The sequence below is a fragment of the Paroedura picta genome, chromosome 4 (assembly GCF_049243985.1).
Source record: "Paroedura picta isolate Pp20150507F chromosome 4, Ppicta_v3.0, whole genome shotgun sequence".
Lineage (NCBI taxonomy): Eukaryota > Metazoa > Chordata > Lepidosauria > Squamata > Gekkonidae > Paroedura > Paroedura picta.
The window spans coordinates 86797627-86815494 of record NC_135372.1 but is presented as its reverse complement, the minus strand read 5'-3'; the positions used below and the strand labels follow the sequence as shown (position 1 = coordinate 86815494).

The following is a 17868-nucleotide window of genomic DNA, read 5'->3' as shown; positions in this document are numbered from 1 at the left end:
CAAAAGTTCAATGGAGGTGAAATATTATTACTTATACTTTCCTCTCCCCCTCAGTGTTTTGCACATCTCATAAATGAAAGTTTTGATTAACCCCGTGGGCTGTGTCTTAAAGAAAGAACACACAAAATGTGATATCTCTGCCTGCCTACATATACTACAGGATATGAATGAATGGTGGCAGTGGGTGACTGAAACAGTGCTAGAGCCCCAGCCCCAATAGTACCGTGTGAGTGAGAGATGATTATTAAAGGGGGCTGGGCCGCCCCATCTGCAGCTGTCTCTGGGAGTGACAAAGAGGACCATGACTCTGTGGATTCTAAAAGGGACAAGAAGGGTGTCACGTGTGATGCCTCACTCACTTGTAACCCATAATGTGAACATGAGAGGTTTGTAGAGGGTGGTAGTAACTCCGTGGATACGGGGTGTCACAAAGAATGGCCGAAATAAATGCTCAGTTTGGTCACAGGGACTGTATCACATTCATTTTCACCTTTCATTTTGTGACCTTTGATCTCCTTTCGTGAGGATGTTTGGAAGAGCCCTATTTTCCATCCTTCCTATCGGAAGACTATCCAGCTAAACCATCCTCACACACATTTTTCCCACTAGTTTGCTGTTCTCATAGTCAGTTGATGTGCAGCAACTAAAATTAGTCCGGTCACACTGAAAAAGGAGAAGGCACCGTCTGTGTTACTTGTTAAAAGAGAAAAAATAGGATTGGGGCATGGCTGTGGTTTGGCTACAGAATCAGCGGATACCTGAAGAAATCAATGGAAATGTCCAAATCTTCTTCCAGCACCACAGCAAATTTGGCATCCTGCAGAAGGGAGAACACAAAACAAGAGAACAGGGTGAAGATGAGCAATGTCCCCACCCATATCCTGATGAAAACATTCTACAAGAGGTAAAACTAAAGTCAACAATTTCATTCTTGCCAGTACCAGACTGACACCAATCTAAATGATGGCAAGTTGAGATCCATAAGAGTCTATCAATAATAATTATGTTTCATATAAGAACTAGATGGCCCTGAGGATATAAGCATCATAAAAAACCTCAGTCACCAGAACACATTCCCCAGGGATTCCATGGATGAACATTACAAAACCGCCCAGAGCTGTAAAGAATGGGCAGTATAAAAATCCAAACAGACAAACAAACTAAACTAAACTAAACTAAATTAAAATAAATAAAAGCAGAGTTCCCCAGCTTGGAGTTTCAGTCTAAGAAAAGGACAAGAAAAAAGGGAGGAGAGGTGCTCTACATACTGGATGCAGGTTGAACGTTGCAGTCAAACTGGCCTTGTAGTGCTGTCAAAAAAGAAAAAGTAAAAGGTTATATAGAACAGGGTCTTTCTTGAAACCAGTCTTATTTCCAGAAGAGTGGCTAGGAGCTGTTTATAACTTTAAAGAGCATACATACAGTTTCCTCTTTCACAAGCCTAGCCAGCCAAGAGTAGTTCCCTGCAAACATAGCAGTGTTATTCTGCTCAGGATGAATCCTTGAAGTTACATTCTTTATTACCTCCCCACATGCAGAAATGGGTAAATAAATCCTGCCCTGTGCTGTTTCAAGCTTGGGAAACTGGCACAAGTAAAAGGCAGGAGCCCTTCCCTCCCCTCAACACCTTCCCGAACCAGAGACATTCCCCAGCTTCAGAGAGAGAGCGTCGGGTTTTGGCAATCCAGACTCAACTCTGTAAAGCAAGATAATGTTTACATTGGCCCTTGGTTATTGCAGTAAAAGTTCATAGGTGGGTCCAGGGCCACTCCAAGACATCAAACTTAGGATTTGTTCTACTGTTTATTTGGTATACTCTTTGGATTTATTAGCACAGAGGGTGAGAAAGTTATTCTTGACTTTCTCAACCTAAGTGCTAATAAAACCGAGAGTGCACAGTTGAGTCAGTGGGTCTATGCTAGGCCAGTAGCTTCTCAGCCAGAATTCAGTGTCCTGGAGGCAGGCAGACCACTTGGTTGCCACACAAAAGAAACTGCCATAATTCCAATGGGGGGAGAGAAAGAAGGCCCTCACCTGGGAGACTCTGGCATTTTTAATACTAATAGGGGTGTGTTGAATTCCTTTCAGACCAAATAATTCCACCACATCCATTGGCTCCTAGAAAAAGAAGGCAACATACAAGATTAGTCATTGGGGTTCTTCAAGCCAAGGGGAGGACTATTCATTTTCACATCCTCCATTAGCCTATTAGCAGTCAGTTAATACCAAAATTGCCAAATGGCAATCAAGCAAACTAGTCCAGTAACATAACAGCAGTAATTCTTATCAACAGTTTTAAAAGCAGATTAGACTGGAAGAGAAGGCTACCGAAGTCATGGTGACTGAGAGGAACCTCCACATTCAGAGGCCACTGAACCTCTAAAGCCACGAACAACATCAGAAGAAGGCCTCGACCTCTATACCCTGTTGCTGCCCAGCCCTCCCACCCATGAGGAACTGGTTGGCCACTGTGAGAAACAGGATGCTGGACTAGATGGGCCACTGGTCTGATCCATCAGGGCTCTTATGTTCACATCACAATTAACTGGCCTCCCATTAAATGGGGGAAAACATTGCCTTCTTGGATAAATTGAATTAACTGGAGAGAGGCCTCCAGGAAGAAGAGAGAGAGCTCCATAGGCAGAGCACCACTGCAAGAAAAGTCTCTCTTCACCCTCATCATTCTTAAGTCTGCAAGTGGAGATACTTGCCCCAGAGCTTCTCATGGGGTGAGAGAAGGAAGAAAGTGCTCCTTTAAGTATCCCATATCTAGCCTGTTCAAACCAAGACTTTGAATGGGTGTAAAAACTAGGAAGAAAATGAGGCAGAGAAGTCCTGAGATAGTCCAACTGACTACTCTGCGTCAGACTGCAAGGGGCAAATTCCATCTATGAATGTTCCTTTGCATTAAAAAATCCCCCTACAAATAGAAGTCAGCGAGGAGGCATAAGGATTTTCCCCCTCATTCCTTGCTGTGCAAACATCTCTACTTGCAGGGAAATTGTTATGCAAAGGAAAACCTGATGCTGCAGTTCCCCATCAGGAGTCTGAAGCAGAGCAATTCATTTTTTCAACATTTCAGGTCCTTCCACCTCACTCTCCTACATACGTAAACCAGGCTTCCAAACTAATAACAAGAGTGAGCAATGCTGCGGTTGTGGGTCAAGCCAGAGCTTATAATAGCCTGGATGCAACAGTCCGGACCAGCTTACGTTTCTGAACACTTTTCAGTGCCAGACACACCAACCATTTTTAATTCCACACTCACACTTTGCTTTCTTTATCAAGGAAGGAATCTTTGCATCTGTGAAGCACAGAATGAAGGACAAAGGACTGCTCTCTCTCCAGATGGGCCGCATCCTGACAGAATCAGATTCCTGAGATTTTACAAATAAGTGATTTTACAGGATGGAATGTGTATTCTTGGCTCAGTCACAATGCACCTTTTAAACAATCTGTGAACAGAAAGGGTGGGATTCATAAACCACTGGCAGAACTACGACAGTAGAGGCAGAGAGCCTTTCCTTCAGTCTTCAGATTTATGGGGACTGCATCCTCCAGTGGAATACTTCCTGGGATTTACACAAAATTGGTATCTTATGTCAGGTGGGGAAAAAAACCAACATGATGCTATGGACATGACTGCAGAGGATATGGCAAAAGAGGGATAACCCCCACACGCTCCATCTTACCTCATAATATCCATCAATGAAGACTGTAATCATCTGAGGATTAACCCCTTGTGCTGACAGCAGAGATCGAAGCATCCTGCCAGAGACACATTCAAAATTTTTGCTCATGATCTAACCCAGTTTCTAATATAATTACTACCAACATTTCTCTTCATCTTAAGTATGAGACCTAACATACCCTTCTGGTTCACTAATGATCTTACTCACCATATGTCTCTCTAGCCTAGCAATTCTTAATGCCAGTTTATATGACTCAGTAAGCCAATTAACCAAGATCGCCTTGGACTGTACCCACTTTAGGTTACAGATGGGAAGGGCATATATTTGAATCTCCTTCCCAGAAAAGCAGACACAGAAAAACAGCTTGTCGGGAAATATATTACTCTGACTTTACAAAGGAGAAAGGGGTTGTTGACAACTGGCAACCCTGTTCAGCCTAAATTTAAATTTCTGAATTTTTGGCAGAAATCATCTCTAGACTTTGGTTCACTCCTGCAATATGAAATCAAGGAACTTATTTTTATTTAAAGAAAAAAACTATTTCTACATTTTTATGCACATGTATGTGTTGCAAGTGTGGGATAAACAAATATGCCCTCTAGGTCAGGGGTAGTCAATCTGTGGTCCTCCAGATGTCTATGGACTACAATTCCCATGAGGGGTCAGGGGTAGTCAACCTGTGGTCCCTCCAGATCAGGTCAGGGGTAGTCAAGCCTGTGGTCCTCCAGATGTCTATGGACTACAATTCCCATGAGCCCCTGCCAGCATTTGCTGGCAGGGGCTCATGGGAACTGTAGTCCATAGACATCTGGAGGACCACAGGCTGACTACCCCTGCTCTAGGTGACTGGGAACCTGTTTAGCAGAAAGCCTAGAAGAAATTTCCCCCCCTCTTGGTTGTTATATACTATACACAGTCTAGGTTTGTTTGAAGATTCTCCACCCCTCTCCCAATTTCTGGCTCTTGCTTTTGTGCAGGCAGTGCCAGCTGAGAACTATACCAAACTCAGGCCCAAATTTACCTGTACAGGTAGTTTGGTCTGTTTCCTGCAATGACAGCAACTGGTACATCAAAAACTTTGTTGTCTTTGAGCTTTAAAAAAGAAGAAATATGACCATGAGCTCAAATGCTAGGAAAACTCATGCCCTTCCCACCATATTGCTTTTGCAGGCTGAAATAGAGGAACCACCATGCTTACAATCACAGATTGCTACAGGCCATATAAAAGGAGGCACTGCATCTCTTTGGTTAGTCCTTGTTGTTAAGGCTTAGGGGGATAAAAGCAAACATAGTGCACAAGGGAGGGAGGCATACCCTCCTGAGGACAGGAAGTAAGACTGAATGACAGCAAAAGGGCAAGCAGGAGAAGACTGCCTGGACAAGTTGATATCACAAAAAAATGGGTGGAGGGTGCCCAGCAGCATCTAGCCCATGCCGTACCATATTTAGGTAGCTTTACAATGATGCAATGAAGTTTGAGCATCCATTAAAAACATAAATTTAAGAAACTGATGCTGCATGGATACATTGAATATTATTGAAAGCTATGTCACCCAAGAAGTCCCCTCCCAAAACACAGCCAACCTTATGCATTTTGGGATGCTCCAGAGAAGGCTTAGTCACATCAAACCATGCCTAGTTTTCAATACTGGTTCCTTAGTTAATTAGGGAAAATTAGAAGACCTTCATGCATTCTCTTCATGTAGTAGCTGGAGAGGAAAAGGGCTTGAATATGGATTTACTCACTGGTTCAGGGTTGAATTCTATAGGGGTAGGGTCCTTACAGCTGCAGACGCTGCCATAACCTTCCACTTTGCTACAGAACCGTTTCCTCCGTCGGTTTAACTCTATGTCAGGCCAGTGACATTCAGCATCTGTGAGGACAACAGCTTAAATTGATTGTAGGAGAGGATCTGGAACCAGGCAAGTCTTTATCATTAGACTGCTTGCACCCAACACTTATGGTGCTCTCGAAATCTGAACTTCACTATGAACAGCGTTAGCAGGTCATGTGGCGTTCCTCAACATGGAATCAAGGAGCAGAAAACCGCAGAGAGATTACTTGTAAAAGCCCTTTCCCCTCTTTCCTGGACTGCCCTCAGGGCAATCATGAAACAGCAAGGAGATTTCATGAAATGGAGGGAAGAGATCAACTGCAAAGCCACATCAAGGCTCAAGCACCTCCAATGCAAGGCCTGGCATCTTTCGGCAATAATTCCAGGTCAGAACACAAAGTAAAGACAATGGCTCATACAGTGGCATTGTGTTCATGTTCAGCCTCTAATCTTCAGGCTTCCTCCCTTCCACAAATCCATGAAGTAGGATGGGGAAGCAGGGAATGACTATTTATTGACATGATCCACAAAAATTTCAGCCTGAGACAAAAAGCAAGGAAGTGCTTGCTATCTGGCTTTTAGGAACCACAATCAAATGCTACGAAGATTAGACTTCATTAACTTTGATTAGAGATATTACAATCCAAGCATTTAACTATTTTTCTGGTCTCTGTTCTTGCTCCTCATCTCTTCATTTCTTCATTCTGATGTGGTTTCTTGTATTTTTCATACTGATACTGGATAATTTCAAACCTGATCTCTAGGATTTTACACATAGTAAATTTCTTACACAGAGAATGTGACACAGTAGGAGAGATCTTGCCATGTATGCAAAAGGTCCCAGGCTCAAACCCTGGCATCTATAGTTAAGGAACATTGGGTAACAGGATTGTGAACAGATTCAATCTCTGACTGAGATTCTGAAGAGCTGGTGCCAACCAGACAATGCTAAGCCAAATGGACCAAAGGTCTGGATCGACTTTAGGACAGCTGATATAGGCTGGAATAGGCTGCCTAAGGAGGTGGTGAGCTCCCCCTCACTGGCAGTCTTCAAGCAAAGGTTGGATACACACTTTTCTTTGATGCTTTAGGATGCTTAGGGCTGATCCTGCATTGAGCAGGGGGTTGGACTAGATGGCCTGTATGGCCCCTTCCAACTCTATGATTCTATGATATGTTTGTGTTCTTGGAGTAGGGCAAAGAGCTTAGTGGTAGAGCACCTGTTAGCACTCAGAAGTTCCCAGGTTCAGTCCCTAATTTCTCCAGGTAAAAGGATCAGGTGGCAGTAGGCAGCATGAGATACATCAGAGAGCTGTAAACTGAAGCCATAAGAGGAAGGAGATGTCTATTTAGGGATATAGCAAATAGCATTGGCCCACCTGGGAAAGACGCGTCAAATAGAAATAAGGGGGAAAGGCTTCAGGTGCCTATATAACAATGCCCAAAGCATGGGCATTAAAAAGGAAGAGCTAGAGCTTCTCATGCAAACAGAGATATATGATTTAATAGGCATTACAGAGACTTGGTAGAACAATTCCCATGACTGGAATGCAGTAGTGGATGGATACAAGTTATTAAAAAGAGGAAATAGAGTTGTGCTGTATATGAGGAGAGGGCTTGCCTGTCAAGAAATACTAGAGGAGGAGAATGACATTCTGGTGGAAAGTACCTGGGTGAAGATGAGGGACAAACATATAGCAGCTGATTGGCAGCTGCTATAGACTGTCTGACAGGGGTGAAGACATAGATACTGCCCTCCTTTAGCAGCTTGATAGAATATCCAGGCATCAGGACCTTGTAATTATGGGTGGCTTCAATTTTCCTGATTTGTGCTGGGAAACAATTCTCCTAAGCACCCAATTCTGCTAAGCATTCTGACCTGCCTGGCTGACAACTTAATTTATCAAATGGTAGTACTTTACAAGAGGCTCGGCCACACTTAATAGGTAAAAGCTGGTGGATGAAGGAGTTGGAGACTCTGGGGGGTATGACTATGTCCTCCTAGATTTTCTTATGAGTGGGGGGCAAGAAAGTTCATAGTCAGACATGTATGTTAGACTTTGTAGGGCAGATTTTAATAAACTCAGAGACATGATGAGAGTGATCCCATGGATCAGAATGCTGGAAGAAAAAGGAGCAAGTGATGGTGGGCTTTCTTTAAGCAATAGCTATTGCATGCTCAAGCCATGATTATTCCAGCAAGCTGGAAACATGGTAAGAGATCCAAGAAGCCAATCTGGATAAACAGAGAATTGGAGGAGCTAAGGAAGAAAACGGAAATGGTCAAGAAAAGGAGGGAAAGTGCCTTCAGGTTACCAGGTACTGTAGGTCAGTCATCAGAGAGGCCAAAGCTGGGAGTGAGGTGAGACTGGCCAGGAAAGCCCACTATAACAAAAAGCTTCTTCAGGTATGTGAAACACAAACATGAGAAAAATGAGGCAACAGGCCTGTTGTTGGATGAAGATGGAGAGATTCCAACAGAGGACAGAGAGAAAACAGAAAGGCTTGGTATCTACTTTACTTCTGTGTTTTCCCAGAAGAATATGGACATATGTAGGGATCTAGAGATGGTAGTAGGCAAGGTATAATGCCTGGGTGACAGGTTGACATGAACAGAGAGGTTGTTGAAAGGCACCTGGCTGCACTAATTGAGTTCAAACCCGCCCTGGGCTGGATGTGTGCCCCCAAAAGTGCTGAAAGAACTTTCTGAAGAGCTTTCAGAATCCTTGTCCATTATCTTTAGAACCTCTTGGAGGATTACAGAGGTGCCAGAAAATTGAAGGAGATTTAATGTTATCACAATCTTCAAAAAAGAGTGGAGAAATGACCCAGGAAACTACAGGCCAGTGAGTCTGTCCTCAGTTGCAGGGAAGATAATGGAGCAGAATTTAAAGGGGGCAATCTGCAAACATCTGAAGGACAACTTGTTGATCCAAGGAAGTCAGCATGGATTGGTCTCCAACAGGTCCTGCCAGACTAACCTGGTTTCCTTCTTTGATCAAGTGATGTGGGCTTATCAGATCATGGAAACTCACAGTTGATGTTGTTTTGACAAGGTTTTCCCATGGTGTTCTAATGGGTAAACTGGAGGATGATAGACTGGATTTCTGGATGGTTAGATGGATAGGGAACTGGCTAAAAAACTGCACCCAAAGAGCAGTTGTCAGTGGTATTTTATCAAATTGGAGGAAAGTAAGCAGTGGGGTGCCATAGGGTCCAGTACTTTTCAACATTTTTATCAATGTCCTGAATGAGGGGGTGAAAGGACTCCTCATTTGTTTGCAAATGAGACCAAATTGGGAGGAGTAGCAAACACGTCAGAAGATAGGGTTCAATGAGATCTGAACATGCTAGAAAAGTGGGCAAATAAGAACAAAATGCAATTTAATAAGGAGAAATGCAGAGGTCTACATCTGGGTCACAAAAAAGAGAAGTATACTGGATGGGAGATACACTTATGGATAGTAGTGTGCATGAATGAGATCTTGGGGTACATGTGGACTGTAGGCTAAATATGAGCAGACAGTGTGATGTGGCAGTAAATAAGAGAAATGCAGTCTTGGGCTGCATCAACAGAGGCATCACATCAAAATCACAAGTTGTCATAGTCCCACTATATACCGCATTGGTCAGACTGCATCTGGAGTACTGTGTGCAGTTCTGGAGGTCTCACTTCAAAAAGGACATGAACAAAATTGAGCGAGTGCAGAGGACAGCAATGAGGATGATCAGGGGCCTGGGGACCAAGCCCTCTGAGGACAGGCTAAGGGACTTGGGAATGTTGAGGCTGGAAAAGAGGAGGCTGAGGGATTGCTGTTTAAGAATTTAAAAGGTTGTCGCTTAGAGAAGGGCAGAGAGTGGTTTTTGTTGGCAGCAGAGGATAGGACCTGCAGTATGTGTTGAATGGTACTGCTAGATATCAGGAAAAAAAACTTTTCATAAGAGCACTTTAGTAGTGGAATTGGCTGCCTAAGGAGTCCCCCCCTCACTGGCAGTCTTCAAACAGTGGCTGGACAGATACTTATCATGGACAGATGCTTTAGCCGACATCTTACATTGAGCAAGGGTTTAATTCTGTGAAAACATCTTCCCTTGAAACCCACTTAGAGAGCTGATGGTCATGTGCCCCTTTGTCTCCTTGTTAAGCTTGCATACTATACCTTCCACTGAGGTCAGCTGGACTTCAGTTTTCAGTAAGACTGGTTCCCCCCATGTGGAAAGTGCCACAGATTTGGCATGTTTTTCACCATAGATCTCACCTGTGAAGACAATATCATGTCAAGACCACTAGATGGCTGATTAGCACTCATCACTCATTCCTGTATACTACCTCATAGAACTTCTCTTTCTGCATTACTCTGCTTAAAAAAAACAGCAGCAAAAGGATCAACAATGCTAGATTTGCCTTCAGAAAAGGCAGGAAGTGACAGGAGAAGGTGCCATGGAAGATGAGGTATTTTGATTATTTGAATGGTGAGAGAGAATGCTGGCATTCAGAGCTTTTCTTTTCCCTATGCATGGATGTGAAAAGCTGCACCTGCCAGACATCTGTCTTCTACAGACATTAGAAACACAGGAACCCTTTTCTCTCTTTCATGTTGTGCATTAAACTATGCCAGTAGTCTTAACACTTCGGTATACCTGCAGAAGAAAGTACCTCCCCTATCCCTGCTATGCCTCACAAATTTATGCCAAAACCAGTTTCTGACCTCCTTTCTTCCCCACAAAAGTCCACATGTCCCTCCAGCTGAGGGATTCTGCAATCTGGCTTCCTAAGCTCTTCAAAAGACTTTTTGCAGTGTCTTTCAAGTGAAAGGAACCCTCATCCTGTAAAGGAACAGAAACTATGTTATTGGACATGATTTTCGCCATTTTGGAATAACTTTTCATTTTTAGTTGATTGAACTTAATGTTTTAAGGTGTTCATCATAAAGAGTAACTTTTAAATCTGCAGATATTTTGTTTCTAACTTTAAAAAATGCCTTTGATAAATTCCATAATTTCAGTACCCATTCTAGACATTACTTGATAAACTTCACTGAAAAAAAAGTAGTCACCAGAAGAAAAAAAAAAACAATTCAGCCAGAGTGAGTAATAATACTTTTAATGCTAATTTTGTTATGGTAAATCAAGAGGAAAGGTGGGATATACATGTCTTAATTAATAAACATTACAAGGGGTGGGTGTGGGAGAAAGCAGGAGCTCTAAGCTACAGGACCCTGAAAGGAAGATGTTGGTTTGGCTCATAGTGTGTAAATTGAGGGAAAGACAAAGACTAACATAGTTCATCAGAAACAAAAAGTGTAGGTCACTGTTTTCTATTGGAATTCTAATCTGGTTTTAGTGTATCTTGAACTTAAATGGACGCTGAAAGTATTCCAGGTGAACGATGTAAAATACAATGCTTGTTAATTCCTCCAAAGTAACTGAACAGCAGAAATGTACAACTAGGCCAACATTTTGGCCATCTAGTTTCCAGGAAGAACAACAGCCATAGCCAGCTGCAGCTGTTTTACTTCAGCTGGCTAGGGGATTGCTTGGTTGCTGGACTGTGAGTAAATGCGAGGGAATATGGCTTAAGAAAAACGTGGTTGATGCTCTAGTTTGATTTCATGAAGTACTAACATTAACAACCCTCTTAGATATCAAAATAGCTTCTCTCTTCCATCTTGAGTCTTCAAATGGGAAAACAGAGGGAAGAGAAATACCAGTCAATCACTTAAATGGCATCCTCCTCAGCAAAGATTTTCCCTGGGCTCATGGGAACCATGAGAAGTAGCAGCCACAGGCACTGGGAAGGAGATGGAGGTAAGAGTATTATACAAAGCATTTCTTGAAAAGAGTAAGGCTGCTGAGTATATTACTGTTTTCTGTTTCTATAGAAAGAGTGGAGACTCTAGCCCCGCTTACCTTAATAGTGAAGATTAGGATGCGGCCTTTGGCCACCATATTGAGGAATAGGACCATGGCTTCATCCTCATGTGGAGAGTACGTATCGAAAACTCGCTTTGCCATCACATGTCCCTGTTTGGCATTCATAGACATGGAGGTGGATCATGTTAGAACAATACAGTACATAAAGCACTGGCATCTATGGACACTACAAGCATTAAGGGCACAAACCCCAGAATACGTGCACCCATCCCTGGAAGGTACATCCCACATCATATCTGCCTGAGTTTTTGGGCTTAAATGTATATATACCTACATCCTTCAATGAATAATCTTAGCAGTAAAGATGTAGGAGAACTATTCTTCTCTATGGGGAAATATTAAAAAAGATCTAATTTCTTGACATGATTGTGAAAAAGAACCAAAGCAAGCAACAACTGTGAGAGATGGGGGCGACAGAATCACCCGTCTAAACCAGGCTTCCTCAACCAGAGTTTCTTGGGGTTTCTTGACAGCCCTAGAAGGGTTTCCCAAATGGGTAGGAGTCAATTTTAAAAAATTGTTAAACATTTATCGGATGATATATGACCATATATGGTCATGTCAGCTGGAGGGGGGGCATGGCCAAGATGGGCCTGGTGGGGTGGAAAGAGGAGGTCATATACACAGCTATGCTTGAGAAAGGCTGGTCTATCCCATCAGGTCTATAAACAGAACCATTGACACTTGACCAAATCCAGAGGCTGGGCTCTAGAAAATGCCTCCATAATCAATCCATTTATTCCTGGTTTGGGAGGTATCCTCAGGAGTAACCACAGGCACTGTTGTTTTACACCTGCCTTTTGAAATGAAAACAGATTATCTACCCCCCCAACCTCCCCCCCCCCCAATAAATGTAGGATTTGCTTTCTGACTTACCGTAGCCTGATTTAACACAATCACGTGGATGCCTCTGCCCTGCTCCCGGGCTTCATCTTCCAAAACCTGCACTACGATGAAAGCAATGGTGGTAAGGCTATATTTCTCCTCTTCCACTGCCTCTTCCACCCCCTTTTCCTGGGACTTCACTCAATAATTGCTAGTTTCTGGAACATGGAGATTGCCTCAGAATTTGTATTGTGCCACTGTCTCTCCCGCCTGAGGGAATAGCAATCCAACATGTACACAAGAGCTACAGCTAGATTCATTGGAGGTGAGGTATAATAGCCCCCAAAAGGAAGTTGCTAAAAAATGGGATGGAAAAGGTTGGTGAAACAGAATTGTAAAACACAATTTAAAAACAATAAGGGCCTCTCTATTTCAAAGAGGGAAAAAACCAAACACCCCAAATATCCACTCCTGTTGCATAGCACAAGCCCTCACCGTTGTCCCATCCACCGCCACATAGACCTTGGAGCGACTGGAGTACACCTCAATATCCAGAACTTTCCTACTGTTGATTGGCCTCCGTGGAATCTCCAGGTTCTGCAAGCCTTCATCTAGGAGGGAGGGGGGAGGGAGAGAGAGAGAGAGACAGAAAGAGAGAAAGACAGAAAGAGAGAAAACCAATATTTCCATGCCATTTTCAAGTTCTGCATCCAGAATAATTCAACACCCTAATGTTTACTTTAATTAAAAGTAATTTTGTTATCTATTTTACAATCTTTCTCCACCCCCGTGTTGAGGTTTGCATAATACAAATAGAAACATTTATTTGGGAAAGTACTATTCTCTACACACTTATTTTATCTGTCAATTTAGGATTTTTAACAACCCCCTCAGATAGAGTTGAATCTGACCAGGTTAGCCCAGCCCGGTCTCATCAGATCTCAGAAGCTAAGCAAAGTCAGCTTTGGTTAGGATTTGGATAGGAGACCTCCATGGAAAACTAGGGTCATATGGCAGAGGCAGGCAACAGCCAACCACCTCTAAACATCTCTTGCCTGCCCGCCAGACAATCCTACAGACAATCCTGGCTACCTTACACACAAATTATACGATAAACCAAAAAGACAACATTAAACTCTCTCACAGATCCGTTCCTATTTTCTCTCTTTGAAAGCGGCTGCAATGCATATGTAGAACCTAAGCAATACTGGCTTAGGGATGTAGACTAGAGCCCATGTTCTGTGAGATTTGAGCAGGTTACTGGGGGAGTTACAAGCTTGGCTACAGGGTCACTCTGCTGACACCATCCAGTTACAGCCTTCCATACTCACCATAGTCCTGAGCAGACTCCTCTTCTTCACTGGTTGCTCTCCTAGTGTCCAAGATCAGTTTTATGTTTACTATGACAGTCACCAGCAAGAAGAGAACAGCCCCTGTCTGCAAAGTAAAACCATCCACATCAGACCATTAAAACATTAGGACTGGAACTCTGAATCCTATCTTCCTTTTTCGAAAAATGCTGTAGGCAGAATCCTGATTAAATAATACACCATACTATCAACCAGAAAGACAACAGATTCAAATGAAGCACAGTATTACTCCCTTTTACCCTTCACAGGTTACACTTGGTCTCTGCTACTCTATTTGCATTCCAACATCTTACTATTAAATAAAAACCTTGTGTTAATAACCACCCATAGTATGTATGCTTCTTTTGCATAAGGGGCAGCAGAGGAAAGTAACCTCAATAACTACTGGAGGTTATCCCATTTTCCTTGGCAACAAGCTAGCTGTTATTCAAATTCTGCAGAACTGACTGCTGGCATTTGGAAATGGAAAACAGTTGTAGGTCAAGCCTCACGTGACAAACTTTGCAAGGCTTTCCAAAATTTGTTAATGGGAATATTATCAAAAGCCACAATCCTTTCAATGAGTTGCTCTCAGGAGAATCCTATGGCACACAAACAGGCCCAAGGAAGATTTGAAATGTTTCCCTCAGAATATACAGCATCCAAGGCATGCTTGACTTTTTGATACAGCAAAACTTCAATCAGCTACTCTTAGATTTCAAATAGAAGCTTTTCTAGCAATTCTAGGGGCCATTCCACACAACGGGCAATGTCGCTAAATCTGAGCGCTATTGAAAAGCGCTGCATGAAAAACTGGCAGGTCTCGGGTCTAGTTATAAGGATGATGTCAAGGAATTACGTCTTGTGGTGTATTTATTTATTACCTGTGACAAAAGGCTATGCAACTTCGAAACCTACACTGTGTTTCTGTGATCAGTTTGTAAGAAATGGTTCAAGGAGAAGCTGGGAGGATGGTAGCAGCTTTAAGGTTAATGTGGGGCAGAGTCCAGGCATGGCGGTCTTTACCTCCACCCCTTTTAGACAGCCATAGTTCTGAGCAACACAGGAATCCATATTCAAGGAGATTCTTGACTCCCCCGCCCCCCCCCAAAAAAAAAACAATGGTGGGGAGGGTAAGTCTAATAATAGTCTACATAGGCATGGGTTATCTTCTCTCACATGTTCTTGCCCAGGTCTCAAGATTACAGGGAAAAGCCCTCCTGACTGTTTCACCAAAGAAAGAAGTTCATCTGGTTGGGTACATGGGAGAAGGCCTTTTCAGTAGAAGCCCCATGATTATGGAACAACTTCCCCAGGGATGTGTGCCTGGCTTCCTCACTTTTGATCTTTAGGGGGAAGTTGAAAACAGTTTGATTTAGGATACAATTTGACTAATTGGCAGGTCTTCTATTGATTGGCAAGAGACTCTTGTGACGCAGAGTGGTAAGGCAGGAGACATGCTGTCTGAAGCTCTGCCCATGAGGCTGGGAGTTCAATCCCAGCAGCCGGCTCAAGGTTGACTCAGCCTTCCATCCTTCCGAGGTCGGTAAAATGAGTACCCAGCTTGCTGAGGGGTAAATGGTAATGTCTGGAGAAGGCACTGGCAAACCATCCCGTATTGAGTCTGTCATGAAAACGCTACAGGGGGTCACCCCAAGGGACAGAAATGACCCGGAGCTTGCACAGGGGATACCTTTACCTTATTGTTTGGCAACCCTAAATTGTCATTCTAAAATATGATCTTCCTATTTGTGTGGTTACTGTTTTATTTACATTGTGAGGCAGAAAAGCTGCTGATTTTTAAATAAATAACTTCAGCACTTTAAGACAATGGTTCTCCCTCCCCGCAAGCTACAAACAGGACTCTTCTCCATTTCTTAGTGTGTCATGCAGCCTGAAGAAATCTTTCCCTGAACTCCATTCCTTTGTCTCCAGGCTACCTGGGGTGGAAACTGGTGTCAGGGCTAGTGACTCTGCAGCAGGAAAAGCACCTGTCAGGGCTCCCCATGGGTCTTGTGGAGTCAGGGCTCCAGGGATACAGCAGGGATGGTCCATTGCTATAGGGAGGGGGGGGGGAAGAGCCAGCTAACATTTGGTCCATATTTGTTGACCAAGGTGAAGCCCTCTAAATAAAGCCCTCCATTTCCTATACACCTCTGAAATCTATAACTCTTTGTATGAGCTTTTCTACAGAAAGAAAAACACATGTTCGTATTGGCAGGTCTTCAATTCTCAACAGAAAGCCTTCTCTTCAGATAAGCATCTCAAGAACATTGTGAGTAAATACATCTCCTATTTGTGTCATATCCTTCCTCAGGTCTTCCCCCGCCAACATATCCTTATACAATTCCATAGGGTAGGTTAAGTTGTGAGAGAGACTGGCCCAAGACCACTGAGTTCTAAGATTCAAACTCAGCCTTCTCTCTCCAGCCTCAGTCCAATACCTGAATCACATCAGCACACTAGTTCTTTTTTTTCAAGAATCACAGCAATTTCAGCCATACCTACACTCAGAGGCAAGCATGGCAAATGGCACAGTAATCATGTGATTTCCCATAGTGCACAGCAAGACAAATGTCAGGTTGTCTGCACCAACACTCAGGTGGGCTGCTAGGCCACAAAATGCCACCTGACTTACCAGTTTTCCTTGGTAGGAAAGGTTATATCATTTCTTCCATTACACTATTGTGGTAGGGTGGTTTGCAAGAAATGTCACACTGCCACAATATGTACAATGGAGCTCTAATGAACACTCTTACTGTGACGCAGGAATTCAAGGCGACATGGGTTTCTATGGAAACCTGAAGAGCCCTGCCTGTGTGCAATTAAGGTGTCAGCTTTCCTCACAACATTGACAGTTTTGTATTAAACTTGCTATTTTGAGACATGGGATCCAGACAAGATACTGAAATATGTTTGTCATGCCACTCTACTTATCACAATGTCAGGTTCTTGAAAGCAGCTGCATGGACTCCTCGGCCTGTTTGCTTTTCAAAAACAATATCCGAGAAATTCAATACTAAAAGAGTTGCTTCCAAGGTCATCATATGCTTCTTGAAAGCAGAGAAAATGTGGGTACGGAAATCAGTTTTTTGTTCTGTATTCTGCCCCTGCCTTGATCAAATAAAATACAGAGACATTAATATTTCTGTATATTTCCTTGTTTGTACTGGGAAAGAAAAGAGAAAAGCCACAAGCTCCAAGGACTTCTGCCACAAAGGCAAAATCTGAAGGAATTCAGGGTTCACATGATTGCTGGACCCTGGCCTGGGTCAGACCTAGAGCTTCTCTTGTATTAAAACTCTTAATAAACTAAATTACCTGAACTGTAAGTGGGAGACTTTCCAGCACAATTCTAGCAGCCACCTGTAAATGGCAACTAAGCCCTACAACACTGTAATAAAGAGAAATTCAGTTATAACACCTTGTGGACATTGTAAAAGTATAAACTCGGCATTGATGCCATTGGGCCAGTGGTGAGAGTTGATGGTAGAGCGGCAGGGCTCAGACAGCATCCTAAACCCATATCCTGGGTGAAAAGACTGGTATAAATACAAAGCAAAGTCCCCCACCTACCACTTTTGGTGACCTGAAGATTTGCATGGGATTGGACAGGAGCTTTCTAGATGAGTTTCCCTTCCAAGGGCCTGGGTGATGCTTCCTTCCTTGCATGCCAAAAGGGAATACGATTATAGGAAGAGAGTTGAATCCTCATCTGGAAAGACTGCATGTATTGTGTTGTTCAAGGTTCTTATTGGGTCTGTTATACAGTCAAGGTGCTGCATTTCCTTTGCTCTGTTACGTTCATGGGCGAGGGCAAGGCGATGTCAGGAACAGGTGCCAGCACTGCTGCATATTTCTTGGCTCCTTCCATATATGGCTGACAGAGGGGTCTCTGTGACTGGTGTGGGGAGGGAGTATGGTTGCCATATTCACATGGACTTGAAGCTGAGTATTGATTGGAATTTCTTTTCTGAGCTGAGAGCCTAGGATACCCATGCCAGCAAGGCACCAGCATCCGGGGCTCAGGACTGCACTGTTCCCGGCTGAATGCGCCCTTCACTGGAATAGTCCTTCCCTTAAAACAAAAGGCAAAAAATGTGGATTCTGTCCAAAATGAAGGGGCAGTTTCTAATTTCCCATCCTTTAGAGCAGGGGTAGTCAGCCTGTGGTCCTCCAGATGTCCATGGACTAGGAATTGTAGTCCGTAAACATCTGGAGGACCACAGGTTG

General features: G+C 43.3%; 1 protein-coding gene across 5 annotated transcripts in view; it reads right to left on the bottom strand.

Moving 5' to 3' along the window:
- Window positions 1-17868, bottom strand: part of POMGNT1 (protein O-linked mannose N-acetylglucosaminyltransferase 1 (beta 1,2-)) — a 39739-nt gene that overhangs the window by 15484 nt on the left and 6387 nt on the right. For 3 of the 5 annotated variants that reach the window (XM_077333893.1, XM_077333892.1, XM_077333894.1), the window contains 12 exons: window positions 13618-13723; window positions 12782-12897; window positions 12338-12403; window positions 11438-11551; window positions 10237-10354; window positions 9688-9786; window positions 5439-5566; window positions 4714-4784; window positions 3693-3768; window positions 2035-2118; window positions 1269-1310; window positions 759-817 (listed from right to left, as the gene is read on the bottom strand). In XM_077333893.1, the coding sequence (XP_077190008.1) occupies window positions 759-817; window positions 1269-1310; window positions 2035-2118; window positions 3693-3768; window positions 4714-4784; window positions 5439-5566; window positions 9688-9786; window positions 10237-10354; window positions 11438-11551; window positions 12338-12403; window positions 12782-12897; window positions 13618-13723 (1079 nt within the window). Of the gene's footprint in view, window positions 1-758; window positions 818-1268; window positions 1311-2034; window positions 2119-3692; window positions 3769-4713; window positions 4785-5438; window positions 5567-9687; window positions 9787-10236; window positions 10355-11437; window positions 11552-12337; window positions 12409-12781; window positions 12898-13617; window positions 13724-17211; window positions 17754-17868 lie in introns of those variants that run through there. The other 2 variants (XM_077333896.1, XM_077333895.1) reach the window with 2 other exon arrangements.